The sequence below is a fragment of the Chelonoidis abingdonii genome, chromosome 12, assembly GCF_003597395.2.
Source record: "Chelonoidis abingdonii isolate Lonesome George chromosome 12, CheloAbing_2.0, whole genome shotgun sequence".
Lineage (NCBI taxonomy): Eukaryota > Metazoa > Chordata > Testudines > Testudinidae > Chelonoidis > Chelonoidis abingdonii.
The window spans coordinates 7,347,664-7,373,420 of NC_133780.1; the positions used below are offsets into that span (position 1 = coordinate 7,347,664).

The 25,757-nt window shown below is 55.3% G+C and overlaps 3 protein-coding genes and 1 long non-coding RNA gene across 7 annotated transcripts in view; 1 reads left to right on the forward strand and 3 right to left on the reverse strand.

The window, feature by feature from the left end:
• The window catches only part of LOC116825933 (zinc finger protein RFP-like), a 469,299-nt gene that overhangs the window by 277,215 nt on the left and 166,327 nt on the right, over positions 1 to 25,757 (forward strand). The gene's annotated exons all lie outside the window — the stretch shown is intronic.
• Positions 1 to 25,757, reverse strand: part of LOC116830653 (E3 ubiquitin-protein ligase TRIM11-like) — a 394,044-nt gene that overhangs the window by 68,325 nt on the left and 299,962 nt on the right. The gene's annotated exons all lie outside the window — the stretch shown is intronic.
• The window catches only part of LOC116825579 (butyrophilin subfamily 1 member A1-like), a 177,348-nt gene that overhangs the window by 68,325 nt on the left and 83,266 nt on the right, over positions 1 to 25,757 (reverse strand). For all 4 annotated transcript variants that reach the window (XM_075071616.1, XM_075071615.1, XM_075071614.1 and 1 more), the window contains one exon: positions 7,533 to 7,947. In XM_075071616.1, the coding sequence (XP_074927717.1) occupies positions 7,533 to 7,947 (415 nt within the window). The remainder of the gene's footprint in view (positions 1 to 7,532; positions 7,948 to 25,757) is intronic.
• Positions 10,917 to 21,602, reverse strand: LOC142047654 (uncharacterized). Its single transcript, XR_012656911.1, has 2 exons — positions 20,414 to 21,602; positions 10,917 to 12,048 (listed from the first exon to the last, which is right to left on the reverse strand). It is a non-coding gene; the product is annotated as an uncharacterized LOC142047654 (long non-coding RNA).

The window sequence follows — 25,757 nt, forward strand, 5'->3', positions numbered from 1 at the left end:
ACTAGCGTGGGGCATGGTCGCTTGTGGTGGTTCCTCACTGAGGTCTCAATCTCATCGACGTTTCAATACTCAGTCTGGGTTCGGGGTGTTATAATGTGTCTATGGGTTGTAGGGTGTGGCTCCTTGTGCAGAGGAGGTTCAGAACTAGATGATCATATTGGTCTTTCTACCTATGGTCATGAGTCATATGAGATGTGACCTCCCCACCCCCTGCTGCTGCCACTGAGGTGCCGCAGGGGGGCGGGGGAGAGAGTCCAGCAATCTGTGCCCCTCCTTCCCCTGTCTTCACCCTCTTTCCCCTCCCGGTGCTCAGGAGGCTGCCTGCCCTGATCTCTATTAGCCTTAGCAAAGCAGCCAACAAAAGGAGAGAGGCACTGGCTTTTCTTTTTCAGGGCAGGGCAGCCTTCCGAGGTGGGGGCAGGGGAGAAACCAGCTCAAATATTGGTGGAGACAAGCCCCAGCCTTGCATATTCCTGGTATGCTTGAGCACCTTGAGCCCAGCCCTGCAGGTGATGTTTCCTTCCCTGGCCCCATTCCCAGAAACTTTCCAGCAACCTTTCTGCATCCTCAGGACTCTGATGCATTTTGGCTCTCTCTAGGACAGCAGACATGCTCTTCACATGCTCCACTGCTTCCCTGTCGGTCTGTCTGGGCTCCCGGCAGAGTGGTGCCCCCAGGTAGAGTGGTAACCTACGTGGCTGCCTATTCTACCTATGGCTAAGGACGGCCCTGCTGCCGCCTCAACCTAGTGTTTTCCATTCCTAGAATTCAGCTGGCACCTGATGGATCAGACTGCACAGGTTCCAAACCTCTTGGAGGCTCTTACCTTCTATACAGAGATGTCTGTTTTTAGCAAAATCAAGAAAAGAAAAGGAGAAAACTCCAAAGAGGGTCCTTCTTGCGCTTATGTACTTGAAAGTGAATTCTCTCTCAGTTCTCAAGGAGAGAACTCGAGAAGGAGAAGTGCTGAAGCAAAGCCACAGGGATCTCCAAGGTTGCCCCTGTCCTGCACCCCTGTCCTGCCTGGCTGATGTCAAGATCTCTCTGTGAGATCATCGCCTCCCCACTACCTTTGTCCAATAGGCTGAGGACCTGCCAAAGACCCTTGTGATGTCACTGCCACACCCAACCCTCCCCCGCAGTGCTGATATCCTGCCCCTGTCCAGACACACTGGATGTTTGAGCTGGATCACGCCTGGATCACCCCACTCAATGACTCTTCATTGTGGGGATGACATTGACTACACAGTAGAACACAAGATACTCTTCCCCATGCTACACTCAGTTGTTCATAAATTAGCAGACTTTATGGACAGAAGAGACAATTATACCATGTAATCTGACACCCTGCATATCACATGCTTTCTGTATAGCACAGTGGCTAGTTTTTCACTAAACACGTTCCAGAAAGGCATCTAGTCTTCATTAGAAGACGTCAAGAAATGGGCATTTCCCACTACTTCCCTTTCTAGTTTGTTCCTTTGGTGATTCATCCTCACTGTTGAATATTTGTTCCCTATTTCTAATATGAATTGGTCTCTTTTGAGTTTCCAGCCACTGGGTCTTGTTATGCTTTTCTCTGTTAGTTTAATGAGCCCTTTAATACCCGATATTTTCTCTCTATGAAGTCATTTCAACACTTCAATGACATCACCTCCTGACCTTTTTGATAATCTAAACCAGCTGAGCTCTCTCAATAGCTCACTAGTAGGCATTTTTCTCCAGCCCTCATTGATTTTTGCTGAGCCATCTTCAATATTTCAAAATCTTTTTCTAAGGTGGACTCCAAAACTGGATGCGTTATTCCAGGATCAGTCCTACTGATGGTGTGTCACCTCCCTATGCTACTCTCTGCTCTTTTCCTACATCTAATGATGGCGTTAGCCCTGTTCACCACAGCATCACACTGGGTGCTCATGTTGAATGCTTGCCCAGCATGGCCCCTAAATCCTCTTCACAGTTAGTGCTTTCCTGGATACACGTCCCCATGCTGTAGGTGTGGCCTGCATGCTTTGCTGCTAGGGATAAGACCTTTCATTTGCTTCTTTTCAAAGTTTTGTTTAATGGGTCCAGCTTATCAAGGGATCCAATTGCTCTGTGTCACTGCCCTGTCCTCAGCATTAATTACCACTCTGCTAGTATTTTATCACCCACCAATGTTAGCGGCAGTGCTTTTATATTGCGTTGCAGTTCATTGATATTTATTTTCAAGAATGAGTCCTTGAGAGCCTCTTCATATCCCTAGTGCCGAGAAGCTGCTCCGCACAGCCCAGCGAGAAAAGGCCGCCCAGCCCAGCTGTTCCATAGGGGCTAAGCACGGAACAAACTTAAAGAGCTTTTTATCCATAGGTTCTGAACAACATGTGAGAGTCATCAGCTTACAGAGACACTCTAGACCGGTAGTGTAGACAGGCCCCAAATGTATCTAAGTTTTCCACCTTGCAAGATAGGAGATAGAAAAAAACATAACCTTGATTAGCTTTATGTTATAGTTGTGGAAACTGAGGCACACAGAAGCAAAGAGATTTGCTCATGGTCAAAAATCCAGGAATAGAAAATGGCAGATCTGCTGATAGTCAGTCCTGGACCCTAGCCGTGTTTATCCGGCCTCTCTGCTTCAGCTCCAGTAACAACCTGAGTAGAGGTTTTCTTCTTCTCCATGTTCTTTAACTTCACGTCACTGCAGAAGAAAGAGCCAGCCGGTAAGAAAAATCTAATGCATGTAGACGTCTTTCCAGCAGATGTGCTCTGGCTCAGTCACATGTCATAGGTTTTCTGCAGGAAGCACTCGGTGATGTTCTAGGGCCCGTGTTATACACATGTTCTAGGGCCGCACCGTCCCTTCCCGCTGCTCCTTTCTACCAGCTCTGAAGATGCCCCTCCCTCAACCCCTCAGGGCGACCCCCCCCCCCCACCTGCCACTACATCATCTCCTCCGACCACACACAACTCCACTACCATCTATAGCGGCAGGGGCCCCTTCCCCACCTTGACCAGGAAGCACGGTGTCCGTTGCCTCCTGGTGCCCACCTCGCTCCAAGTGGAGACCTATGTGTGGGCATTGGCGAGGGTAGTGGGGCCCACTGCCATCGAGGCGGCCTCCAAAATGCATGGAAAGGTCTTCTTCCTTCTTCCTAGCAGCATCGGAGGCCGTCGCTCAGGAGGTGGTGGAGAAGGGCCTGATGGTGGGGGTGTGTTCGGCCCCCTGACACCATTGGAAGACCTGAGTGTCCAGTTAGTCCCTGTCCCTCCCTTCCTACGCAATCCTGCCCTGCTGCCTGCCCTTTCTACCCTGGGGCGACCAATCTCTGTCATCAGCCCTCTTCCATTGGGCTGCAAAGACCCATCCTCCGTCACGTCCTCTCATTTCTGCCGGCAGGTGCAACTTCAACTGCCGCCGCCGGCGTGTGATGGAGAGGCGCTCAGGGGTTCTTCCTCATCCCCTACCATGGAGCCCACTACTGGGTGCATTATTCCACAGGGGAGGCGCCTTTACCCAGTATCATGGCCCCCCTAATCATTTCACAGGTTTTGTGCTTTTCGGTACACCGTCCCCATGCGTTGTAGGTGGTGGCCTTGACATGCCTTTGCGTGCTGCGGATTAGGACCTTCATTTGGTTCCCTGTGTCTCATCTCACGCATAACTTTGCGTGCGTCCACTCCTCGGCCCACAGTCGCTCTATACTCTGTGATTAATTATATGTGTATCTGTTGCCGTGGGTCAGTTTAGGGTCGTCTTGTGGTCATTGCCCTGTCGTCTTCAGCATTATACCCATTTGCTAGTTTTTATCACCATCCAATGTGGCATAGTGATTTCTATATTGCGATGTACATGCCCACCACGTAGCTAAAAAATGCATTAGCTGGAGATACAATTTCGTCTTCTGAAGCACTCATTGATCTCGGAAGCAGACGAGACTGACTACCTCGTGCCGTCCATTCGCTCTTGAGGCCACACGCGCCTACGCCTCTTTCATAGGTCAGCCCCTGGGCCCTCAGAACGGGAACAAGGTGCCTCCTTCTGCACTGGAGGCGCGCGGCCGACAGTTGATAAGGCTCCTCGACATCAGCCATCCCCGTTGCCTAGGGCCTTCTCTGCCTGGCACTGCTCGTCTCTTCACAAGAGGAAGTAGCACAAAGCCTCCTGTGGGCTGACGTGTCATTCTAGCGCACGCGCCAGTCTGAGCGCTTTCAGCTAAAGTCTGGCCCACCCGAGGCTCACTGACAACCTGCCGCCGGGACACGCGACAATTCCTCGCGCACCGTTGATCCGCCTCTGCAAGAGCGTCAAGTCCTGGTGCCTACAGTCAACTTGCGCCCGGCAACACCCCTGTGGTTTGAGCCTCTATCCGCTCGGCCCTCCCACTACGGCAAGGACATTCCTCTCACGGCTTAGACCATTTTGATTGCCTGGTGTGCGGAGCCCTGAGGCTAGCCTCAACCCCGCAACATAATCTTGCACCGCGCTCGAGTGCGGTGTGTTCAATCAAATAGCAAGCCGGGCGCTCTGAGACATCTTGAGGCTATCGGCCTTGCTGTTATCCTAGGTTCTGTGAACACATGTGAGGGTCGATCTTGCGAGAACCTCCTGCCGATAGCGTAGACAGCCCCATATGTATCGTGAAGGTTTGCGTCTGATCATACGTGACGGTCACCGTGTGCTCGGTCCGTATCGGCATCGGATCGCCAAAGACTCTCCTGGTACGCGCTTGTTCTGTGCGATCCCGAGGAGCACTCTGGTATGGTTTAGGGCGGTCCCAGCGCTCGGTTGCTCGCAGTCCCTATACACACTTCTGAGGGGTGACCGCCTCCCATCGAAGGTACAGTCTGTCCTAGCCGCCCGTTGACGGCTCTCCACGTGTTGCCCTCCGACACCGCTCAGTATCTTCTCTCGGCATCGCGCTGTTGCTACCAGGGTTCCCGACACCACTCGTTGGACCGTACCTCTCTGCAGTTTGCGCCGATCTGGTACGCTAGTTCAACGCTCATCTGCCTCGGCACCAGACCTCCCGACAGTGGCCTGCGACCCCCTTTACCTCCCCCGAGGCCCACGTGCCCTTTGGCTCCCGTCACATCCGCTTCCCTCATCTATAGTGGCGAGTCTGTCTTCATCTCTCGCGTCCTCGATACCGCGATACTTCCGCGCCAGGTAACACTGGCGTCCTGTGCCTCCTGGTGCCCACCTCGCCCCCAGTTGAGGGCCAATGAGGGCATTGACGAGGGTTGTGGTTTGTGACCGTTCTCGGGTCAGCACGTTGACAGATGCAAAGGGCCCACTGTATCGAGGGCAGCCTGCCATAATATGCATGGAAATGTCGTTCGTTTTCTAGCATTGGGGCTGTCGTCTGATGTGGAAGTTGGGGTGGATGTGTGAGCAAGTGGGGCTCCTCGCGATACTAGGAAGTGGTGTCGGGCCTTTTCTCCCATGCCTTTCGTCATCCGGCTCTACCTCTCTGCCCTCCCATGCTGTGGAAAGAAGTGCCTGTACGCTATATCCTAGTGTATTTCGGATCTGTACTCTAACATGGGTCTCTTTTCCGCCGCCTCATAAGGCACTCGCCTTTTGAGTCCTGCCGCACTAGTGGGACTGCTTGCCCATCACGTGTGTTTCCCCTTGTGTGGACACCTGGGTTTACACCTGCGAACAATGCCTCCAGGGTATGGATTATCCATATCCTCAAATGATAGCCCCACCATCCTCTGTCCCTGCTCGTGGGCTCCGGCCTCTACTGAACACCAGGAAGCCGCCCGAGCCCTCCGTCACGCTACCCTGTCGTGCAGGATCTGCCGGCTTGCGCTCGAACTGTTACATCAGTGCGGCTCTGCTCGCTTCTCCGGATGCGTAGACGCGAGGACCCGCACATCAGATCCTACTGGGAGTGTTTCGATCCATCTCCTCCAGCGATTCAAGCATGTCGCGAGTCCGCTCGACTCAGTAACGGCTGTCCCGTGAGTATTTCTTCTCCTTCAGGGTGAGCCTCCTCAGATTGTAAGCTAGGTGACGGGGACGTCAACGATCCGGGTGGGCTACCCTCCTAGCCTCGCGAGTACGCCCGCTTGGCGGACAGATACACCAGGAGCCTTCTGCAGCGATGTCGCTTTTAATATTCAACTTACCCGTAGAGGATAGTTGCCTGGGTGGAGGGGATCCCGCGGGGACTGTCCGCGTGTGGACCATCGTAGATGGAGGATGTACATGTTAGCGATCGTGACCCCGGACTCAGCTAAGAGTGCTTCCGCTCACTCGCTTCAATCAGTGTCTGGATCCATGGGAGTCCTAAGAATAGACAGAGCGCATGGAGCAGGTTTTTCGTGATCTGACTTTCGCCCGCATGTCGCATACCACACATTAGGTCAGGAGGTTCTGTTAGTTGCGCAGACTGACTGTAGGAATTAAATACATAGTGGCTACTGCTTTCTCATTCAAAGGTGTATGAGTTAGAACCTATTAGTTATTATAGTATGTACTCGAGTCCTGGGCCTTTGCGTCGCCTCTTTACAATGTTCGTGTGTCACTGGTTCTCTGCTTCATTACACGCAGTTTGTGCTTCCTCAGCATGACTTGGTTTGGGTGCGTCTCTTAGAGTCGTCCAAGTGGAGACTCAGCTTGAAGTGTGCTTGGCGTCAGCGATTGCATCTCGGTATATTTATATCTTTGAGAAGCAGCAGGAATTGCTGCGACGGAGAGTTAGAGAAGGTCAGGTCACCCTGGCTCACTGACTGATCTGAGATATGTGTGCCTATTATGAGAGGAGAGATATGAACCTACAGGTCTATTATTCATTGATCAGGGCAAGGTGTGTCCTGCTTGGATGGGTATTACTTTACACTCGTGCATTGAGTGGAGACGCCTCTCGACAAGATTGCTTCTCCACGGATTAATCTCGCGCGACATTTGCTCAGCATCCTCTTAAGCCTTCTTCTAGTACGACCTGAGGTTAGGTTGTTCAATAATAACACACTTATGGCTGGAGATTGTTTATGGTCTCTCTGTTATTTATTTGGCTATTCCTGCTAGGCCAAGTGATGTCTTCTAAGTCAGTGCCGTCCTGTAACACCCTAGGGGAATTCACGACCGCAAACATACTCTGTGTTAGGGCCAAGGGCGTTGACATGGAGAGTCTGCATGGACCTCCTTCCGGCCCTCGCTGGGATGCCACTGAAGTTGATCCGGCCAGAGCTATGGTATACTAGTCTGCTCTGCTGAAAGTTTTACTCGCCAAGTTGCCAGAAATCGTTTGGCCTTCTGTATATTTATTCTCATTGGTTCATGATAGTCCAGCGGGACAAAAGTCTCGCCGAATTCTGATGCACTGTTCATGTGCGTGGATACAAGAATCAAACTTTCTTAACTGATGGGATATGGTCTAGTATGTTCTCCTAAAGTCCATATGAGTGATCCATGATATAATTGTCTAGGAAGTAGTACATATAAGACATTGCATAGTAATTATTGCTGGCATGTGTTCTTGGCTTCACGCGCGCTGGGGATATATGCTCTCTCGTGCTATGTGAAAGTGAAGAGATGGGACCTGTCAGTCACATTGTAAAACGAGACCTCGCCCGCCTCATAGTCCAGGAAAATCCCCACCCGGCTGGGCCTGGCGCTTACGAGGAGGGAGGTCGGGGAGGAGGTGCCAGCCTCGTATCCCCCATCCCACAGCCACACGACCCAGTATCCATTCCCAGGTGTGGCTGTGACCTTCCCCTTCCTGCTCACAGATTCCCTACAAACCCCCAGGTACCAGTCAGTCTTGTCTCCCACCTCCACCTCCCAGTAATGCCTCCCGCCCGCGAACCCCTCAGCGCCCAGGACACAGTAACAATAATCAAATCTCTCAGGGTTGTCGGGCAGATCCTGGCGTTTGTCTCCGTCTCTCACACGTTTCCGATCCTCAGACAGGACCAGGTTGGGATGAGCCGTGTCTGGATCCAGAGTCACGTCCACTGGGGAGAGAGTCACAGTCAGGGCCGGGGGCAGGGGCTGGTCACTGGATCAAAGGGAAATTAACTTGCGTCCCCGTTAATCACTGGGGGGGGTGGTTGTTGGCTGAGGGGAGTCAGGGCCCCTCTGCCTGAGAGGAGACAATGAGGGGGAAGGGCAGGAGGAGCGGGGGAGGGGTGGGAAGGTGTCAGGGGAGGCAGGGGAGGGGAACTGAGACACTGATGCTGGGAGAGGAAAGGGGAGGGGGAGGTGACAGGAGCAGAGGGGGGAGGGACATGGGGTGTGGCAGGCACAAGGGCTATGGGGTGATAAGGGAAGGGAGGGGCACCAGGGGGCAGAGGGGTGGGAAGGGAAGGGCAGGTTCCAGGGGGCTGCAGGGGGTAGGGGTAGGGGTGGGCACCAGGACAGAAGAAGGGGATGGACCCCAGGGGGCACACGGAAGCACAGGCAAGCTGCACGCACCAGGGGGCAAAGGGGTGTGAAGGGAAGGGCAGGTTCCAGGGGGCTGTAGGGGGTGAGGGGAGGGGTGGGCACCAGGACAGAAGAAGGGGATGGACCCCAGGGGGCACAGAGAAGCACGGCAAGGGGCAGGCACCAGGGGGCAGAGGGGTGTGCGGGAATGGGGGAGCTCCAATGGGGCAGGGGAAATCAAGGGCAGGGTGAGCTGCCAGGGGGTGAGATGATGTGCAGGGAGATGTGGGTGACCAGGGGCAGAGGGAGGATGAAGGGAGGGTGGGGCCAGAGGTTAGGAGAGGGGGAGGGGAGCGGAGGATGGGGGCAGTGCTGAGGTGAGGGGAAGGGCTGAGACCAGGGGGTGAGGGAAGGGACTTGCACCAGGCAGGCAGAGGAGACAAAGGAAACAGCAGGCACCAGGGAGGCAGATGGGGCCAGGGTAGAGCTGGGACTTGGGGCAGAGGAGGAGCTGGCACCCAGCGGACTGGAGGGGTGGTGAGGGGTGCAGGTGTCATGGAGCCAGAGGGGGAGGGAGGGGCAGGGGTGACAAAAGAGAAGGTGGCATGAGTGATGGTGGCAGAGGGGCGAGAGGGAGAGCAGGGTCAGGGGCAGAGGGGTGGTGAGGGGCTGGGCACCAGGAAGGAAGGGGCCAAGGGGAGGTCAAGTGTTGGGGGGCAGGAGGAGGGAAGGGGCAGGCAGCAGAAGGGTGTGGGGGGAAGGGGAAGGCAGGTGTCAGGGGATTGAGGGGATTGAGCAGAAGGGCAGGCACAGGGAGGGCAAGGGAGGGAAGGGGTGGAATCCAGGGGTCAGAGGGGGGACAATGGGAGGAGTGTGAATAGGGGGCAGAGAGGGGTGAGGGCAGGGCCCAAGCAGTGAATAGGGGGAGGTGTTAGGAGAGGGGTTTGGGGAGAGGCAGGTGCCAGGGGGTCAGAGTGGGCTAGAGGAGGGGTGGGCACAGGGGGACGAGGGAAGGGGCGGGTGCCAGGGGTCAGAGAGAGGATGGGGAGAGGGGCAGGTGTCAGGAGGGCTGAGGGAGTAAGAAGGGCAAAGCCAGGACAGCAGAGGAGGGTGAGGCGGTGGGGTGGCCATCAGAGGGTGGGGGGTAATGGCAGTGGTAGGGGCCCAGGGAAGCAGATGGGGGTGAGGGAAGGGTGGGAGACATGGCACACAGGAGGGGAAGGGAGAGGTGGATGCCAGGACACAGCGGGGGTGTGAAGTGATGGGAGGGCTCCAGGGTGCAGAGGACTGTTTGGGGGAGAGGGGCAGATGCCAGGAGAGGCAGGGGAGAAGAAGTGATGGGCTGTTCAGCGGGGCAGAGATGGGTGGAGGGCAGGGCACTTGCCAGGGAGCAAAAGTGGGAGTAGAGGGGCAGGGGCCCAGGGAGCAGAAGGGGGAGTGAGAAGAGAGGGAGGGATGTTGGTGAGGGGTCAGAATAGACACAGGGTCCAGTTTCCCTCACAGGGGTTGGGGAAGGGTAAGGGACGGGCGGGAGCCAGAGATGGGGAAGGAGAGACAGGCCCCAGGGAATCTCTGTTGCTTTCAGGCCATATGTGGTTGGTTTCTCGCTCAGAAAGTATCAGGAGGACCGGCTCCAGGGTTTGCCACCTGAAGTGGCAGAAAAAAAAAAAAAGCCGTAATCACAATCGGTGACAGCTCAACCCGCCGCTTTCTTCTTCTGGAGCGGGAATTCAGCAGCAGGTGCTTCCTCCAAGAGGGACCCGCCGCCGAATTGCTGCCGAACAGCCCGCCAGTGTGGCACCCCTTCCCTTGGCTGGCCCAAACACCTGATTGCTGGCTGGTGCCTGGAGCCGGCCACTGCAGAGCAGGTCGGTGCTGTCCCCACACACACTGGGGCTGCAGCCTGCCCCAGGGGGAGCAGCTGGGTCTCTCCATGCTGGGGGCCCATGGGCCCCACCTTCCAGCCAGGAAAACTCCACAGCCAGCCTCCCTCGCCGGGCCCAGCCCCACCCCCAGGGGGCAGTGTTAGAATGGGCTCACTTGGGGGGTATTACAGTGGAAGATTTGGGGGGGGGGTATAAATGCCAAACTAATGGGCTGTTGCTAATGAGGCCAGGCAGTGGAGAGGGAGGAGGGATTCCCCCACTTACTGCCCTCCAGTCCCAGTTCACACACTGCACAGCGCTCTGCACTAGGGGTTTGCACCAGTGCAGATACAGCAGTGCAAGGAACCCCGGCAGACATGGCCTGAGACACTGCTGTGCCAGGGGCCGTAACCCTCCCCTCACTGGGGTTATAGATCAATAATTACAGGGTTACTGGAGCAGAGGAGCAGGATTCTGGGCTCCAAGGTGAGGGCCTGACCCACTGGGCTGCAGAGTCGTTCTCTCTCCCACGCTCTGGCCCTAGTGCCCATGGCAGTGTTTAGACACAGGGGACATCATCAGACACCTGGAGCCAGCAGTCCCAAGCCCTCATGGCATCACAAGGGGGGATTGAACTTGGGGCTCCCAGCTGAGGGCCCAGCCACTGGGCTAAAGGCTACAAGGGAAGAGGCTGGCACCTTTTTCTCTTAATTGAAACTAGTCAGCGAACTCGACATGGATTCACAAATAGTTTCTGTTGACCTGAAATATAATTTTGCAGAAAATAAACGATTTGTCCAAAACATTTCACCCAGCTCCACTGCAAACCTGTCTGAGCAACTTAGGAGCCCCAATCTCAGTGACTTGCAATGAGAGACTGTCAACATCCCTGAAACGCAGTTATAGGCAGGTCAGGCTCAGGACATCAGCTATGAAACACTCCAGAGCTGCTGGTTAATTTGCCCTTTGCAGACAAATGCCCCCTGGGCCCTGAGTTCAGCCCCATAAATCAGGCTGAAAATGGACACTTGGCTCCAGCCTGAACTCTCTGCCCAGAGACATTTGTCCCATGGACGATACTAGCGGCACAGACCTCTACGGCTGCACCTGGGCATCTCCCAGAATGGATAACAGTCACAGAGACCATCTCAGAGCCCCAGGAGCTCAGGTGTCTCCATCTAACGACTGTGCCAGCCACCCTCCTCGCTCTCATTAACCAGCCCTGGGACAGACACGCTGGGAACTTTCACATTCAGACTCTGGAGACACACTTGGGGTCCTTCTACACAGCCTGCAGCAGCGAGTCTTGGAACGGGTGGACAGATTCAGACTAGGTCGGGGCTCCCTCTCTGGAATGGAAAATAGCTGCATAGACGTTCAGGTTCTGGCTGGAGCTCAGGCTCTGAAGCCCAGGGTGGAGCCAGGTCGGCCCCCTCACAGAGCAAGAGGAACATTGTCTGTGTCCACATCCCTTCACCCTCTTCCTGAGACGGGAACAGCAGCCAGAGCCCCTCCCTTCACCCCAGGGCAGGGAATGAGAGCCCTTGGCCTCCTGGGCAGTGGGGCCTCCCGTACAGGTTCCTGGGCGGCGTGAAAGTGTCTCCACCCAGAGAGCTCTGTACACCCGGCAAAAAAACACAGATGTGCCCATGGATCAGGATCCGGGATGGTGCTCTCCCCAAGGAGTGATGGAAGCTCCCTAAAAGTAGAGGGGTCACCCACTTGTGCCAGCCCTTCTCCCCGACCTCGTGCCCCTGCACCGCCCCTTCTCCCTGAACCGCCACTCTCACACCACCCCTTCTCCCCGAGCCCCTGCCTTCACACCACCTCTTCCCCCCAACACCCTGATCGTTCCTCTCAGCCCCCTCCCCCCTCATCGCTCACCCTTAAGGCTGGTAAAAAGTGGGAGGGAATAGCCCTCCCATTGGTAAAAGTGATTGGCCATGGCCCCTGGCCCCCCTCTTCCAGTGCCCCTTACTCATCCCCCAACCCCAGGAGGAGAGGAGCCTTGGGGCAGTGTCAGTCAGTTCAGTGCTGCGGGGTACGAGTGGGGTTTACACCCCGGCTGCTGAAGTTCTGTGTATTGAGATACTAGGACATCACAGCAGCTGTGTGAGTCCCCCACTGTCCTATCATCATGGCTCAGCCCTGACATCTGCTGGAGTCTCTCCCTGGGGAGGAATCGCCCCGGGGCCCATTCAGGCCTTGGCCTCCCTGCGAAGGTGGCCAGTGAGGCTGGCGTTAAAGTGAGTTATGATGTGAGCTCCTGTTCGCTGGGAACTCGACTGTCAGCCTGGGCTGAGATCAGTGACTGGGGAGTGAAAGGCCCCAGCTGCAGGGCTGGCTCCACGGTTTTTGCTACCACAAGCAGCCAAAAAAACCCCAAAACCCGCGATTGTGATCTATGGTACTTCCGCCGCGACTCTACCACTGCCGCTTCTTCTGCGGCAATTCGGTGGTAGGACCTTCCCAACAAGAGGCAGTGAGGGACTCACTGCCGAATTGCCGGATATGCGGCCTCCTTCCATGCGCCGCCCCAAGCACCAGCTTGCTACGCTGGTGCCTGGAGCCGGCCCTGCCCAGCTGCCCTCACTGCCCCCCTGAGCCAGCCCAGCGCCGCCAGCCATTCAGTGCAATAACAGCCATGCTCAGGCTGACATGGCGAGGGCCTGTCCAAGGAGCAATGGGCACAATCTGCAGCAAGGGAGGTTGAGGCTGGACATGAGGAAACATTTTGTAATTCTCAGGGCAGTGAAGCTCTGGATCCGCTCCAGGGGAGGTTGCGGGATCCCCATCACTGGAGGTTTGTAAGAACAGGTTGGACAAATCTCTGCCAGGGATGTTCTAGGCCCTACCCCAGCATGGGAGGGCTGGACTAGGTGACGTCTCGAGGTCCCTTCCACCCCTGCATTGCCATGAGTCTAGGTTACAGCTGTTCTGGGGCGGGGCCCAGGGCCCTGTGGGCACCAAGCATGGTGTGTGGCATGTGACAGTGACCATGGCAGCTGGCAGCTCAGCGTGCCTGCCAGGGGCCTGGCCTGGCATGTGGCTGCCTGTACCTGGCTCAGCAGGGTGTTACTGGGCCATGTGGACAGGACCTAGGGTTGGCACCTGTCCATAGGGTTGCCAGGCGTCTGGTTTTTGATTGGAACGCCTGGTCAAAAAGGGATCCTGGAGGCTCCAGTTGGCACCACCGACTGGAACATTAAAAGTCTGGTTAGTGGCGCAGCGGGGGCCCGGGGCTAAGTTAGGCTCCCTGCCTGCCCTAGCTCCATGCAGCTCCTGGAAGCGGCTGCCGATTTACTTCCCTGGAGTTTGAAACTTTTCTAGCAAAGTCTGCAGAGAGGAACATTTTACTTAGAAGGTCAGTCCTATATTACCCTCAAGCCAATGGGGAAATCGAACGGTTTAACAGATGTTTGAAAGAGAGTTTGCAAACGGCTGAACTGGAAGGGCAATTGTGGATACCCTTCACTACCGATTTCTTGCAAGCATACCGGGCTACACAACATGCCACAATGCAAAGATCACCCACAGTTACTACATGGGAAACAGATGAATACTAAACTGAACATTGCTGGATTGTTAAAGGCATGACCTGAGGTCCCTACCAAGGATGATGTGAGAAAAAACAGTGGAATGAAATCAAGCAAAATATAAGGCTTTCACAGACAAGCGGTGGGATGTTAAGGAACCAAAGTTTGAGTGTGGTTCCTTCGTTAGAATACAAAAACCTGGAATTTTACTCAAAGGGGACCATAAATTCACAGATCCTCTTAAAATCATACAGAATAAGGGATCTTATANTGGACGCCAAAACTGGATGCAGTATTCCGGATTCAGTCTCCACACGGTGTGTCCCTCCTGTTCTACTCACTGGCTCTTTTCCTACATCTAATGATGGCATTAGCCCTGTTCACCACAGCATCACACTGGATTGGTCATGTTGGAATGACTTGCCCGAGCTGGCCCCGAAATCCTCTTCACAGTTGTTGCTTTCCTGGATACACGTCCCCATGCTGTAGGTGGGCCTGCATGCTTTGCTGGCTAGCGATAGGACCTTTCATTTGATCTTTTCAAACTTGTTTTCTTTGAATGGATCCAGCTTATCAAGGGATTCCGATTTCTCTGTGTCACGCCTGTCTCAGCATTAAATACCACTCTGCCTAGTATTTATCACCCACAATGTTAGCGGCAGTGATTTATATTGCGGTGCAGTTCATTGATATTTATTTTCAGAATGAGTCCTTGAGGCCTCTTCGTATCCTAGTGCCCCGAACCTTGCTTCCGCACAGCCCAGCGATTAAAATGGCCGCCCATCCCAGCTGTTCCATAGGGCTAGACACGGAACCAACTTAGAGCTTGTGTTATCCATAGGTTCTGAACAACATGTGAGGAGTCATCCAGCTTCAAAACACTCTAGACCAGTAGCGTAGACAGCCCCAAAATGTATCTAGTTTCCGCCTTGCAAAATAGGAGAGAGACTAAATACAGAACCTTTGATTAGCTTTATGTTATAGTTGTGGAACTGAGGCAACAGATTAGAGCAAAGGAATGCTCATGTCAAAAAGTCAGGACATTAGAAACTGGCAGATCTTGCTGTAGTCAGTCCTGGCCTAGCCCGTGGTTATCCGGCCTCTCTGCTTCAGCTCCAGTAACAGTTAGAGGTTTTCTTCTTTCCATGTTCTTTAACTTCACGTTCACTGCGAAGAAAGATTTTTTCTCAACCGGTGGCTCTAATGCATGTAGATGTTTCTTTCCAGCAGATGCTGCCCTCTGGCTCAGTCACATGATCACAGGTTTTCTGGGGAAGCACTCGGTCATGTTCTAAGGCCTGTGTTATTATCAACGTTTCTGAATTCCCTCCCGCTGCTCTTTCTCAGCTTGCAGATGCTCCATCACCCCCAGGGCGGAACCCCCCAACCTGCACACATCATCTCCTCCAACCACCGCTTCTGCTCATCTAAGCAGGCAGGGGCCCCTTCCCTACCTTGACCTGGAAGACAGCGTCGTTGCCTCTGGTGCCGCCTTGCCCCACGTTGGGGCCACTGCCATCGAGCGCGGCTTCTAAAATGTACAGAAACAAACATTTTTTTAAAGTTGGTTGTCGAATTTCATACCATGTCTCTTGTTATGGAGATCACCACAAAGTAATTAGTTTCCCTTTTCTAAAATAGCAATGAACATTGTTATGAACACACTAAACTCGTTCTGATTTATTAAAATATGTCTTTGTTTCCAGTGAGTTAATAATGTTAGTTAATCTGGAATGCTGGCTAAGTTTTATACATTTAAATATTCGCTTAGAAATACTGATTTATAGAAAAGGGTAAAGAGAGAAGGCTGCATCACGTATTCCATTATATGTAATGTTGGGTATTCAGCGGGACAGCATTACTCACCCTTACTATGAAGTTTTTGCAATAATCTCTGACAACTCTCAGGGCATATGTCAAAAAACCTAGTGATTGAACATTTTTTATTCCCAATTTTTAGTGTGTTTTTTTGAATTACGGTACTTTCTTCATGTCCGTATTCTGCATGAGGGAGAGGGTTATGGGAGCTCTGCGGACCTGCTGACTTTCCACCACCATAAAAGCGGCTGAGCATCTCATTATCTTTTGCTGTCGTGTCCCTCCTCCCCCTCCCCACCAGGCTGTGAGCTTGGGTGCCGATCCAGCATAGGGGCACCAGTTTATAATACTGCTTAGGCCCCATAAATCAAAGGACGGCCCTGGGGCCAGTCGTGCCGCGGGGTCAACTGTCAGGGACAGGAGCTTCCCTCCGGCCTGAGTGGGACAGGGAAGATTATCAGGGGGACCGCGTTTTGTACCCCCTAGCTGTTGAGTTCAGGATGAGAATGAAGGGGGAGCTTCCCGAGAGTGCGCAGGTGAAAGGAAAGATGGGGAACCTGTCAGTGCAACATTGAGAAAACGAGTACCTACTGCCCCCTCAGTCTTTTCAGAAAATCCACCCGCTGCTGGCGGTGACTCCACGGGAGGGGGTCGGGTGGGAACGTGAGGCCTCGTATCCGTCATCCTGCACAGCCACACATGACCCAGTAATCATTCCCATGGAGGTGTGATCCACCTCCTGCTCACAGATTCCTCAACCACCAGGCCCCAGATCATGGCTTGTCTCCCACCTCCACCTCCCAGTAACAGCCTCCCGCCCGCAAACCCCTCAGACGCCAGGACACAGGGACAAGGATCAAATCTCTCAGGGTATTGGGCAGATCCTGGCGATTTTTGCTCCGTGTCTCAACTGTTTCAGATCCTGAGACAGGAGAGAGTTGCGATGACGTGTCTGGATTCCAGAGTCACGTCCACTGGGAGAGAAGTCACAGATGTCAGGGGGCCGGGGGCAGGGCTGGTCACTGGGCATCAAATGGAAACTTAAAGCCTGCGTCCCCATTAATACGGGGGGCTGGGGGTATTGTTGCATGAGGGAGTCAGGGCCCTTCTGCTGTGCGGAGACAATGAGGGGAAGGGTAGAGAAGTGGGGGAGGGTGGGAAGTGTCAGGGAGCAGGGAGGGAGGGACAGATGATTGCTGGGAGAGAAAGGGGAGCGGGACGGTTTGACAGGAGAAGCAGGGGGGAGGGAGGACTCACGGGGATGTGGCAGGCACAAGGCTATGGGTGATTAACGGGAAGGATGGGCACAGGAGGACCGGGAGTGTGAAGGGAAGGGCAGATTCCAGGAGCTGCAGGGGGTGCGAGGGAGCGTGGACTCCATGGGAGAAAGAAGTTGGACAGACGCAGGCTGGCTCGGGGACAAGGGAAGGCAGGCACCAAGGGGCGTAGGGAGTGTGAAGGGAGGGCAGGATCCAGGGGCTGCGGGGGAGGGGGGTGGCACCAGGACAGAAGAAGGGGATGTACCCCAGGGGCACAGCGAAGCACAGGAGGGCAGGCACCAAGGGGGCCAGAGGGGGTGAGGGAATGGCTGGGAGCTCTAATGGGGCAGGGGAAAATGAGAGTGGCGGGTTGGCTGCAGGGGGTGAGATGATGAGAGTGGGAGTGGAAGCATGGGGAGCGAATGAACAGGCATTGGTGCCAAAGGGCAGAATTGGGGGGGAGGACAGGTGTGAGCAGAGGGGGCAGAGAAGGGTTTGGGAAGGGCAGGCCTACGGAGGGGCAGAGGCGTGTGCAGGGAGATGTGGGCACCAGGGGCCGAGGAGGATGAAGGGAGTGGTGGGCCAGAGGTTTAGGAGGGGGAGGGGAGGGAGCGGGCATGTGCTAGGTGAGGGGAAGGGCTATGAGACCAGGCGTGGGGGCTTGCCACAGGGCAGCTGCAGAGGAGACAAGATACAGAGCAGGCACCAGGGAGGAGTCCAGGTAGAGCTGGACTGCCATAGGAGGATGCAAGGGGATGAGGTGCAGGTGCGGTGTCATCACGGACAGAGGAGGAGGGGCAGGCGGTGAGATAAATTAAGAGAATATGGTGATGGTGGCAAGGGTGCGAGAGGCGAGAGCAGGGTCAGTGGGCAGGGTGGTGAGGGCTGGACACAGGAAGGAAGGGACAGAAGGAAGGTCAGCTGTGTGGGGGCAGGAGGGACGGGAAGGGCAGGCAGCAGAAAGGTGTGGGGGCTAAGGGGTCAAGGGCAGGTGGCCGGAGGGGATCTGACAGGGTGACGAAGGGCAGACAGGAGGGCAAAGGGAGGGGGATCAGAGGCAGATGGGAGGCAATGGGAGGAGCACCAGGGGGCCGAGAGGGTTTGATAGGCAGGCAGTGTGGGTAGAAGAGATGTTAGAGAGGAGGGGAATGGGAAGAGAGCAGTGCCAGGGGTCAGATGGGGTAGAGGTAGGGTGGGCACAGGGGGACGAGGAAGGGGTGGTGTGCCAGGGGTCAGAAGAGGTGGGAGAGGGGAGGTTCTGAGGGCTGAGGGGAGTAGAAGGGTTGAAAGCAGGACGGAGAGGGAGGGGAGGGTGGGAATGGACGGAGGAGGGGTGGATGCCAGGACCTATGCGGGGTGTGAAGTGAGGAGGGCTCAGGGTGGCAGAAGATGTTTGGGGCAGAGGGGTGGTGCAGGGTGGCAGGGGGAGAGGGATGGGCTGTTCAGTGGGCAGAGATGGTGGAAGGCAGGGGCACCTGTGCCAGGGAGGCAAAGTTGGAGTAGAGGGGCAGGGGCCCAGGGGAGCAGAAAGGGAGTGAGAAGAGAGGGAGGGATGTTGGTGAGGGGTCAGAATAGACACAGGGTCCAGGGTCCCTCACAGGGGTCAGGGAAGGGTAAGGGAGGGGCAGGAGCCAGAGAGGGGGGAGAGAGAGACAGTCCCCAAGAAATCTCTGTTGCTGTCGGACCATGTGTGGTTGGTTTCTCACTCAGAGCAGGTCAGCGCTGTCCCCACACACGCTGGGGGTGCAGCTCTACCCCAGGGGGAGCAGTTGGGACACTCCATGCTGGCAGGCCTCACAGGCACCACTTTCCAGCCCGGAAAACCCCACAGCCAGCCCCTCCCCTCTCCCGGCCCAGCCTCACCCCCACGGGGGCAGTTGTCTGGATTGGGCTCACTTGGGGGGCATTACAGTGGAAGATTCTGGGAGGGGGTATAAATGCGTACTAATGGGCTGTTGCCAATGAGGCCAGGGTAGTGGAGAGGGGAGGGGGCATTTCTCCACTTACTGCACCCTCCATCTGGGAGAAGCTTCACTGGGGACCAGTCCCAGTTCACACCTGCACAGCACGTCTGCACTAAGGGTTTGCACCGGCGCAGCTACATCAGTTCAAGGAAACCCCGGCAGACATGGCCTGAGACACTGCTGTGCCAGGGGCCGTAACCCCTCCCCTCACTGGGGTTATGGATCAATAATTACAGGGTCACTGGAGTAGGGGAGCTGGACTCTGGGATCCCAGGTGGGGGCCTGATCCACTGGGCTGCAGAGTCGTTCTCACTCCCACGCTCTGGCCCACTGCCCATGGCAGCGTTTAGACACAGGCGGACGTCATCAGACACCTGGAGCCCAGCAGTTCAAGCTCTCATGGCATCACAGGGGGGGATTGTACCTGGGGATCCCAGCTGAGGGCCCAGCCACTGGGTTAAAGACTAGAAGGGAAGCGGCAGCATCTTTTTCTCTTAATTGAAACTAGTCAGCAAACCCGACATGGAGTGACGAATAGTTTCCGTTGACCCGAAATATAATTTTGCAGCAAATAAACTATTTGTCCAAAACATTTCACCCAGCTCCACTGCAAACCTGTCGGAGCAACTTAGGAGCTGCAGTCCCAGTGACTTGCAATGAGAGACTGTCAACATCCCCAGAAATGCAGTTACAGGCAGGCCAGGCTCAGGACATCAGCTATGAAACATCCCAGAGCTGCTGTTTAATTTGCCCTTTGCAGACAAATGCCCCCTGGGCCCCTGAGCTCACCCACACAAATCAGGCTGAAAATGGAGACTTGGCTCCAGCCTGAACTCTCTGCCCAGAGCCATTTGTCCCATGGACGCTGCTAGCGGCACAGACCCTCTGCAGCTGCACCTGGGCATCTCTCAGAACGGATAATGGTCACAGAGACCATCTCAGAGCCCCAGAAGCTCAGGTGTCTCCATCTAACGACTGTGCCAGCAACCCCCTCCCCACCCCCGCTCTCATTAACCAGCCCTGAGTCAGACACGCTGGGAACTTTCACACTCAGACTCTGGAGATACTTTGGGTCCTTCTACACAGCCTGCAGCAGCGAGTCTTGGAACAGGGTGGACAGATTCAGGGTTATGGGGCTCCCTCTTTGGAATTAAAAATAGCTGCAAAGATTTTCATGTTCCGGCTGGAGCTCAGCCTCCGAAGCCCAGGGTGGAGCCAGGTCTGCCAGTCACAGTGCAAGAGGGGACATTGTCTGTGTCCACATCCTCTTCACCCCCTTCCTGGGATGGGGAACAGCAGCCTCAGGGACCCTCTCTTCACCCCCAGGGCAGGAGAGTGAGACCCCCTCAGCCTCCTGGCCAGTGGGGCCTCCCAGCACAGGTTCCTGGGTGAGTGTGAAAGTGTCTCCACACAGAGAGCTCTGTACACTCGGTAAATACACAGATGTGCCCGTGGATCAGGATCCAGGATGGTGCTCTCCCCAGGAGTGATGGAAGCTCCCTAAAAGTAGAAGGGTCACCCACTCGTGCCACCTCTTCTCCCTGAACTCCTGTCCCCACACCCCTCAACCCTCGCTCTCACGCTGTCCCTTCTTCCTGAGCCCCTGACTCATCACCTCTTCCCCAACACCCTGACCCCCTGGACACTCCTCTCGGCCCCCTCCCCCATCGTCGCTCACCCTTACAGCTGATAAAAAGTGGGAGGGAATAGCTCTCCCATTGGTAAAGGTGATGGGGCCTTGGCCTCCAGGCCCTCCTCTTCCAGTGCCCCTTACTCCCCCCCAACCCCAGTCGGAGCGGACCCTTGGGGAAGTGTCAGTGAGTTCGGTGCTGGGGATACGAATTGGGTTTTACACCCTGGCTGCTGGAGCTCTGTGCATTGAGGGTATAAGGAGACAGAGGTCGTGTCAGCCCCCCACTGTCCTGCCAACATGGCTCAGCCCTGACATCTGACGGACCCTCTCCCTGGGGAGGAATTGTCTGCGGCCCGTTCAGGCCTTGGCCTCCCTTCGGAGATGGCCGGTGAGGCTGCCGTTAAGATGAGTTACGATGTGAGCTCCTGTCCACTGGGGACTGGACTCTGAGCCTAGGTTGAGATTGGTGACTGGGGAGTGAAAAGCCCCAGCTGCCCTCTCTGCCCCTCTGAGCCAGACCAGTGCAGCCAGCCATTCAATGCAATAACAGCCATGCTCAGGCTTGGTGACACAGCCAGTGCCCCAGCGGACAGGGCAAGGGCCTGTCCAAGGAGCAACAGGCACAATCTGAAGCAAGGGAGGTTGAGGCTGGAGATGAGGAAACACTTTCTAATTCTCAAGGCAGTGAAGCTCTGCACCAGGCTCCAGGGGAGGTTGTGGGATCCCTGTCACTGGAGGTTTGTAAGAACAGGCTGGATAGATCCCTAGGGTTGCCAGGCACCTGTTTTTTTACTGGAACGCCTGGTCGAAAAGGGACCCTGCCGGCTCCAGATGGCACCATCGACTGGGACATTAAAAGTCTGGTCAGTGGCGCAGTGGGCCCAGGGCTAAGGCAGGCTCCCTGCCTGCCCTAGGTCAGTGAAGCTCCTGGAAGTGGCCACCAAATTTACTTCCCTAGAGTTGGAAAATTTTCTAGCAGAACATAACCAAGTGTCAGCCATGGTCAAGCCTCCCTTTGAATACAGGTTGGCTCTGGGGGTGGGGGGAAAGGTATCAAGAGGGCTGTCCCTTTTAGGGGAGTCAGGGACCAGACTAACTGTGACAGGCTCCTGTAAGGGAGAATGAGAAACCCCAGACCAACCTGGAAGTCATTAAATCCCTAGGGGGCTAGTTGGCATGCGAAAGGGTAACCAGGGCTCAGATGAAGAGATCCTAGGGACAGGAAGCTGCTGAGGAGAGGAGATCCCAGGAGAGCTCAGCAGAGCAAGGGGCCTGGAAGGGGCTCCTAGAGCAGTGCTCCCCAAACTGTGGGTCGTGCCCCCCTAGAGGGTGTGGAGGAACGTTTGGGGGACCTGACAGGGCCTGGACCAGCCCCCATGGTGGCGGGATGGGATTGTTACCCAGCCCTGTTCTGTCCCCAGCTCCACTCCGGCCCCACCCTCAGCCCCAGCTGCATCTCCAGCCCCGAATTCAGCCACCCACTCCCAGCCCTGCTCCAGGCTGAGAACCCAGCTGCAGCCCCAGACCCAAACATGGTTCCGCCCCCCGTCAAACCCCCAGTTCTCGGCCCCAACTGCGGGTCCACTCCCAGCCATGGACCCCAGCTTCTGGCCCCAACTGGAGCCCCATTCCTGGCCCAGCTCTTGACAGCAGCTCCCAGGGTGGGGGTGCAAACCAGGTAAGGGAGGGCTTGATCAAAAAAGTTTGGGGACCACTGTCCTAGGCAGAGGAGCTTCCCTAAGGAGGAGGAGCTGCCAGAGATGACAATGACAGCAGCAGCTGGGGCAGGACAGAACCCTGGAGAGCTGCCCCTGGCTGGAGAAAGTGGATACAGAGAATAGAGGCACGGTCTGAAATGACCCAGCTCCAGGAGGGAGGGCTGGAGTCATCTAATTCCACCATGGACACTAATCCAAGCCCAGCTCTGGGAAGGACTGAGGGCTCCTGACTTGAGACAGTGAGGAGCGGAGTGAGAGGCTGGAGGCTGGAGCAGAGTGAGGAAAAGATTTATTTGGGGTTTACTTGCACTCGAGGACCCAGGAGGGGACTTTTCTCTCAGATCTTTAGACTGTGAGGTTAATTTAAGAGTGCTGAAGAGGATAAACTGAGGCAAGATGCTTGCCAGATACCCTGAAATGGCTGAGGCTGGAGTTTCAAAACTCCGCCACAGCCCAATGCTGCATGACAGTGCATGGCTTCCCCATTGCAACACGGGGACCTGGGGCTCAGAGATCGGCCTGGTTACTCTGCACCACAATATTACCCAGAGACTCCCCTGGGCTGCCGGACCGGGTCCCTGGGTCAGAACGCAGGCAGTAGACTGGGCACTTTACAGGCCAAGGCTGCTGGGGTGTGGGGAAGGAAAGGGTTTAATCCCAGCATGGTGGCACTTTGCTGCCCTGCCCTGGCTGGTCTCTGCCCTTCTGGGTGCGGACTCAGGGCGTTATGTCTTGAGGTCCCTGGCCCACTCACCCCCATTTGCCCCAGACACAGAGAACCCAGGTGTCAGGGAAGGAGCAGCCCCAGTAGGCGCGCATTGGCCCTGGCACGGGCTGAGCCTGCGAGAGCGCAGCAGCAGAGGCAGCGGCAAAGAGAGAGGGGACTCAAGCCATTGAGAACAGCAGCGTCCCACCGCAGGGGAGGGGTCAGCACTGGGACAACCAGGCCGGCTGGGTCAGGCGTGGGACTCTGGCATGAGCGCGGTGCCAGCACCAACAGCCCTGCTGGAGACCCTGGGCCTGGCCAGCCTGGAGCAGCCAGCGAGTGACTCAGGGCCTGGGACCCTGCCCAGGAAGGGGCTTCTGGGGGGCTGACAGGAGGCTCCCCAGGGGCTGGTGATCCCGTAGAACGAGGCACTGAGCTGACTGGCTCAGGATCCCAACAGGCTCAGGGGCCAGGGGTGTGGAATAGCCCAGAGCCCAGCCGTGTTCAGGGCCCAGTGGGCACAGACTGTGCTGGGCTGGGAGCAGTGAACGGGGAGAGGAGCAGGGATGTGCTGGCTCCAGCTCGTCACAGAGAGGAAGGTGCTTCCCCCACAGCCTGGAGTTCCTGCTCCCCGGAGCCCTGAGACCCTGGCCCTGCAGCTGGCACCAACTGTGCAGCCTCCATCAGCTGAGACAGACACACCCAGCTTGGCCCCTTCCACTGCCCCTGTTGGGGGTGGGTGGGAAGAGAGCAGCGGGGGTGGGTGGTAGGAGGAATGATCCAGTTCAACAATCACAGACCGAGCTCACTGAACCTTCCCAATCCCCATCTCCTCTGCCTTAGCTTCTTCTCTGTCCCTCCTCGCTGTCAGGTTTCTGCCTTTGCCCCCAGACTCCACGCTGGGGCTGTGGGAGGGGTTTTGACGGGGGCAGCTCACGCTCAGCTGTTGTGACAGGGTCACACTCTTGTCAGTGAATCTCATTCGCTGAGCAGCAAACCTCTGACCCAACCTCACACTGGGCTGTGCTCAGAGCAGATGAGGGGCCCGGAGGATTCAACTTGTTACCCAGTAACAAACAGCCCAGGTCAGACCACAGCAGCTAGACTGGCCCCTCCTGCAGCTCAGAAAGCTGGGCCAGCCTTGGCTAATAGGGGTTGGGGCAGTGCTGAGCGGTGCCCACACAACGCAGCCCTCACATGTCCCAGGAGAGAGGCACAGACACATCATCCATTACCCATCTGTGCAGCTCCCAGTACAATGGGCCCAGTCCAGACGTCACAGCACCTGGCTCAGGGACACCCAGTAACTCAGCCATGGAGGGGTCAGGATGTCAGAGTGACGGGGCCTGGTCAGACACCTGGGCAAGTACCAGCAGGTGGCTGTAAGTAGTAGGCAAACTGCCTAGCACTCAGCTCATCAGCCTCCAGCTATCACAGCTCCAAGCCTGTCAACTGGGTGCATGTGTGTCCTGGGGTCCCAGGCTCTGTCCAGAGCCCCAGGCACAACACAGCTGAATGTCCCAGTAGAATCCACTCACCTCCCAATCTCTTCAGCGCTTCCCTCATGTCAAGGGAAATTTTATACACGTTCTTCAGGTCAGTAGAAACAGCTTCTGCTTCCTGGAGTTTCACATTCTCACTCCTATGAAGAAAACGTCCCATCATCACTCAGCTGCTCTGTACACACAGCATCCCATAACCACCACCAAGAATATCCAAGTAATGCCAATAGGAAACACACCTGCTCAATGTGCTTTTCACATCCTGAAAGGAAGAAGAGAATCAATGTTCTGTATTAACACAATGTGCATAAAACTGTGTGAGTTTCACTCTGAGCATCAAACTTTCATCTAAAAAATAGATCAACCCTCCCAGGCTTCACAGTTTTGTGGTAAAATCTCATACACTATTGTGCATTAACACTTGTTTCATTTATGTAGGTGAGACAGGAATTTAGCTAAAGGATTCTCCCTTCTAGGGACCCAACCCATCAGGATCTGTGTTTATCGCCTGTCTTGGGTCCAATGTTCTGGAGTCAGAGCAGGGATGGGTTCAGCATCATTTTGTATTATCCATTTAATCTCCCATGGCCTCACTGGGGCTCCATGAGGAGAATTACCCTCTAACATGAACTGGGATATTTTGGAACTGATGGAGCCCTTAACCGGATGTTCTGTTTGTCAGTAAACCGCAGAACACATTTACTCTAATTGTTGGAATTCAGACCCAGGGATCTGAGTTCTAATTCTGGATGGGTGGAGAATTTTGATGCCGTCTCACCTTTAGCAGCTCCACAACTGGTTCAGAGAGATGAAGATAATTGAGCCGTCTCAACCTTTAGAGCTCCACAACTGGTTCTGACATGTGACACCTTCTACCTCGACTCTGTGATCAGCTGCTGCAGAGAGGAGCTTGCTGGGAGAGTTTGGTTAACATTTTCCTGTAGTCTCTGCAGAGTCTCCTCTCTCCTCTCCAGGCTCTGCAGAAGCAGCTGCTCCTCTCTCTCAGCAGTGTGTGCAATTGGTTAAATTCACCTGCAATCATATCTCTCTAGTCTTCACTTTCTCCTTGAAAGAAGAATAGGAAAGGCACAGAGAAAACATGAGCCAGATGTTGATTACCAGACTGGCCTCTGTCCATAAGCAAGGAAAGTAAACCATACAAGTTTTATAAGGATATTTACTTCTTTGAGACAACCACAAAGGTTTTTAGTTCAATTAATAAGGCCAGTTTGGTAGCAGGTTGTCTAGAGTGCTTGTAAAGCCGCGTATGTTCTTGCCAGGTGGCATGGATGGACCACAAGGGAGTGGGCACACATGGGTGTTGGGAACCAGGTATGTCAGAGCTGCTTGGCCTCACGCCCAGCTCCTGAACGCATTGCTCATGCGCCGAGGACCAAGCA